Raw genomic sequence first — 5116 nt, 5'->3', positions numbered from 1 at the left:
GTATTGTGCCTTTCCCGCCTCCCCTCCCCCGGCTGCAGCTCTCGCCTCCCCCCCGCGCTGCACCCCAGTTGTTGGCTGCAGCCGGCGAGCAGTTCCCGTCAATCCCTCCTCCCTCTTCACAGGATGTCCATATTAGGACATCTGCGTCAGCAGGTTTCCACGGCCGGTCCCTGCGGTCGTGGGGGGAGCCCTCCCTGCAGCCCCTCATCCTAGGGGGTTCTGAGGGACCCCTAACACCCAGATGGCTAAACAATAATAAAATAAGGAAACGCAGCAAGACCGGGGACCGCAAAGGGAGCCGCGAGAGCGGCAGGGGCAACCGGGAGGCCGCAGAGACGTTTAGGCTCTTGCGCCACCCCTCCAGGGCGGCAATGGTTGCGCTGTGACGTCATTGACTCATTCATAAAATGCTGTTATAAAAGCGGTGGCTGCGGCTCCTCGTACTCCAACCGCATCTGCAGCGAGCAGCCGAGGAGTGGAGACAGAGCCAGCGGCGGCGGCGCAGCAGGAGAGCAGTGACCGCGCTCCCACCCAGCTCTGCCCCAAAGCTGCTACCTGCCTCTGTCCCCTTAGCCCTTCGCCCCGGCTTTGACCCACCGCGACCATGATGTTCTCAGGCTTCAATGCGGACTACGAGGCGTCCTCGTCCCGCTGTAGCAGCGCCTCCCCGGCCGGGGACAGCCTCTCTTACTACCACTCACCGGCCGACTCCTTCTCCAGCATGGGCTCCCCTGTCAATGCGCAGGTAAGGCTGGCTCCGCGCCACCGCGGGGACGGGGATTCGGGGTCGCCGGGGAGGAGACGCCGGGACGGGAAGCTCAGTAAGATGAGGAAGGGGACTCCTTTTGAGTCGGGGACTCCTTTTGGGCCGGGGAGGGAGGCTGCCCCGGCCGGAGCAGCCCTATTTGGGGAGCCCCGGACTTGTCGGGAGCGCACACGCGCTTTTCAAAGTTAGAATTGGTTCTCCTTTCCCGCGGCAGGCTGGTTCTGATCCGCCCCCGGCCCGCGCGCTCTGACTGGTCTCTGATACCAGCTGGGGCAAACTTGTCCCAAGCAAAGACTGGCTAACTAGAGCCTGACTCCCCCAGGGCGGCGGCAAAAAGGGGCAACCCCCCCGCCCCCCTCCGCTCCCAGCCTGAAGCAGCGGCGGGGAAGGAGGGCGCAGCAGGCGGGTGTGTAAGGCAGTTTCATTGATAAAAAGCGAGTTCATTCAGGAGACTCCGGAGCGGCGCCTGCGTCAGCGCAGACGTCAGGGATATTTATAACAAACCCCCTTTCAAGCAAGCGATGCTGAAGGGATAACGGGAACGCAGCAGCGGGATGGAGGAGAAAGGCACTGCGCTGCGCCCCGGAATTCTTGGAGGAAAGGGGAAGACCTTTCATCCTGGATGAGGGGAATATACAAAGACACGAGCAGTCCCCGGCAGGGCCATGTCTCCTCCCCCCCCCCGCCCCTGCTGCATGCGGCGCTGGGACACTCACCTCACCTGCGTCCCGAACCTGCTCGCTCACGTCAGCGTCTCCTTTCTGTTTTGTTCTAGGACTTTTGCACGGATCTGGCGTCCTCCAGTGCCAACTTCATCCCAACTGTGACTGCCATCTCGACCAGCCCGGACCTGCAGTGGCTGGTGCAGCCCACTCTAGTCTCCTCGGTGGCCCCATCCCAGACCAGAGCCCACCACCCCTACGGGGTCCCCGCCCCCTCGGCGGGGGCTTACTCCAGGGCCGGCGTCATGAAGACGGTGACAGGAAGCAGAGCTCAGAGCATTGGCAGGAGGGGCAAGGTGGAACAGGTGAGTCCTCCCGCACCCTCTCCGTGTTTTAGGGGTAGGGAGTGGGGGGGCGGGATCCGCACTGGTGTAGACGGAGAGCACAGTGGGTAGGGTGAAGTCGATGAAGGAACTGACTACACATCCTGAACGGGGAACTCTGGCCCCAAGCCCACTCCATCTGGAGTCAGGCTCTGGTAGTCCCTACTAGTTCCTTCCCTAAGAGGTCCCCGGCTCATGCTTTGACACTGGGCTCTTCTCCATTCTCTTGCGGAGCATCTTATTTGAAATGCAAGCCCTGAAAGCGCAGGTTAGAAAGAAGTGGCTTCGCAGCCGAGGTGTCAGGAAGCGGGGAAGCTGCGGGAGCCAGTTTCACTGGGGCAGGTGAACGGAGCTCCTGGCAGACGCGGTTACTGACTGTTGGTCCTTTTTCCTTCCAGTTGTCCCCAGAAGAAGAAGAGAAAAGGCGAATCCGAAGGGAAAGGAATAAGATGGCTGCAGCCAAATGCCGGAATCGGAGGAGGGAGCTGACTGACACACTCCAAGCGGTAGGTAGATGGCATGGGTTGCCCCTTTTCAAAACTTAAGGGGAAAGTTGGAGAATTGGGCATCGAGGGGCGGTGTCCTTGAGCAAGACGGTGTCTCATGCGTTGCTTTATCCCTCTGTGTACAGGAGACAGACCAACTAGAGGACGAGAAGTCTGCTTTGCAGACCGAGATTGCCAACCTGCTGAAGGAGAAGGAAAAACTAGAGTTCATCCTGGCAGCTCACCGACCTGCCTGCAAGATCCCCGATGACCTGGGCTTCCCAGAAGAGATGTCTGTGGCTTCCCTGGATCTGAATGGAGGCCTGCCTGAGGCTGCCACCCCTGAGTCCGAGGAGGCCTTCGCCTTGCCCCTCCTCAGTGACCCTGAGCCCAAGCCTGCAGTGGAGCCCATCAAAAACGTGCGCAGCATGGAGCTGAAGGCTGAGCCCTTTGATGACTTCCTGTTCCCGGCATCGTCCAGGCCCAGCGGCTCTGAGACCTCCCGCTCTGTGCCAGACATGGACCTGTCTGGTTCCTTCTATGCAGCAGACTGGGAGCCCCTGCACGGTGGCTCCCTGGGGATGGGGCCCATGGCCACAGAGCTGGAGCCCCTGTGCACCCCGGTGGTCACCTGTACTCCCAGCTGCACCACTTACACGTCTTCCTTTGTCTTCACCTACCCCGAGGCTGACTCCTTCCCCAGCTGTGCGGCTGCCCACCGTAAGGGCAGCAGCAGCAACGAGCCCTCCTCTGATTCGCTCAGCTCACCCACGCTGCTGGCCCTGTGAGCAGGCAAGGAGGGGAGGCAGCCGGCACACACCAGTGCCACTGTCCTGAGCTGGTGCATTACAGAGAGGAGAAACACATCTTCCCTCGAGGGTTCCCGTAGACCTAGGGAGGACCTTTTCTGTGCGTGAAACACACCAGGCTGTGGGCCTCAAAGGACTTGAAAGCATCCACGGGTGGACTCAAGTCTTTACCTCTTTCGGAGATGTAGCAAAACGCATGGAGTGTGTATTGTTCCCAGTGACACATCTGAGAACTGGTAGTTAGTAGCATGATGAGCCAGGCCTGGGTCTGTGTCTCTTTTTCTCTTTAGTCTTCTCATAGCATTAACTAATCTATTGGGTTCGTTATTGGAATTAACCTGGTGCTGGATATTTTCAAATTGTATCTAGTGCAGCTGATTTTAACAATAACTACTGTGTTCCTGGCAATAGTGTGTTCTGATTAGCAATGACCAATATTAAACTAAGAAAAGATCGGACTTTATTTTCTAGTAGATAGAAGTAAATAGCTTATATCCATGTACTGTAGTTTTTCTTCAACATCAATGTTCATTGTAATGTTACTGATCATGCATTGTTGAGGTGGAATGATTGTTCTGACATTAACAGTTTTCCATGAAAACGTTTTATTGTGTTTTTAATTTATTTATTAAGATGGATTCTCAGATATTTATATTTTTATTTTATTTTTTTCTACCTTGAGGTCTTTTGACATGTGGAAAGTGAATTTGAATGAAAAATTTAAGCATTGTTTGCTTATTGTTCAAAGACATTGTCAATAAAAGCATTTAAGTTGAATGCGACCAACCTCGTGCTCTTTTCACTTTGGAAGTTTGGTAAGATTCTGAAAGGTCTCGGAGACCAGTTTGTCAAGAAGGGTAGCTTCTGGAGGGGGACACACCCTTTGTTTGGTCTCTTATCAAAGAGGAGAAGGAAACTCTAGAGCGGATGCTGGAATACGTTATGAATACTGGGAGTCTTCACAGTGCACTACTACGATTCTCTCCCTGTAATCCTGAGGGCGGGAACCCGCTCTGAGATAGCTTTTGTGAGTACATGTCTTCCTGCTTCTTTTTCTATTTTGAAAGTCAAAGGGATGAATATTTAAATCTAGTTACGCCAATATTAAATTTAAATGTCTTGATCTTAAAGGAACCCTTTTCACAAATAAAATTCAGCTGTGCACAAACTACTTTGACTTTTTAATCCAACAACATCATGTGAAGGGTTACCTCCACTTTTAAGGTGAGCAAATTGAAGAATGGTTAGAATGCATGACTTTCTCAATGTCTCATTATTGGGATTGGAATCTTCCTCACTCATTATCCTATCGACCAGGCTGAACTACCTCTTTAAAAATTTTTTTTTAAAAATGTTTTTATTGATTTCAGAGAGAGGAAGGGAGAGGGAGAGAAGGATAGAAACATCAATGATGAGAATCACCTGCCTCCTGCATGCCCCCCTACTGGATATTGAGCCTGCAACTGGGGCATGATCCCTGACTGGGAATAAAACTGTGACCTCTTGGTTCATGGGTCTATGCTCAACCACTGAGACACACAGGTCGGGCTGAACTCTCTCTTAATACTTGGTTAAAAAAAAAAAAAAAGTTTTCATTTGGTTAGAACCTCCTCCCAACCCCCCGACCTTTTCCATCCTTAACTCTAACATACATTTATTTAGTTGGATTATTTTTCTTCTCAGAAAGAAAGGAGGCTGTTGCCCTACCCCTTGGTAATAAACACATTGTACTTCAAAAATTTTCTTTAACATCATATGCCTGCCATTTAGTTTACACTGGGGGAAGAAAAGTTGGCTCTGAGAATTTGAAAGCGATCTCAAACTGTACAAATAATGGTTGATCATTTGGTAAATAAAAAATTATGTAACAGCTTAATGAGAAGTCAGCATGACTCTGAATAAGCTTTACCCTAGAAGTTTATCATCTGAAAGAAGAACATGACCTTTGTCTGGGACACCTCTGGTAATGGGGCACTTACACGCACAGGTCCACATCACAAAGAAAGCAGGT

General features: G+C 52.5%; 1 protein-coding gene across 1 annotated transcript; it reads left to right on the top strand.

The window, feature by feature from the left end:
• Positions 1–433: 433 nt before the first annotated feature.
• On the top strand, positions 434–3887 carry FOS (Fos proto-oncogene, AP-1 transcription factor subunit). The gene is made up of 4 exons (XM_008138816.3): positions 434–745; positions 1542–1793; positions 2210–2317; positions 2443–3887. Exons 1-4 carry the CDS (start codon positions 605–607, stop codon positions 3082–3084), a joined length of 1143 nt encoding a protein of 380 aa, XP_008137038.2. The 5' UTR covers positions 434–604; the 3' UTR covers positions 3085–3887.
• The last annotated feature ends 1229 nt before the right edge of the window (positions 3888–5116 follow it).

Source organism: Eptesicus fuscus, chromosome 5 (genome assembly GCF_027574615.1).
Source record: "Eptesicus fuscus isolate TK198812 chromosome 5, DD_ASM_mEF_20220401, whole genome shotgun sequence".
Classification (NCBI taxonomy): Eukaryota; Metazoa; Chordata; class Mammalia; order Chiroptera; family Vespertilionidae; genus Eptesicus; species Eptesicus fuscus.
This window is presented reverse-complemented; position numbering and strand designations above follow the sequence as displayed.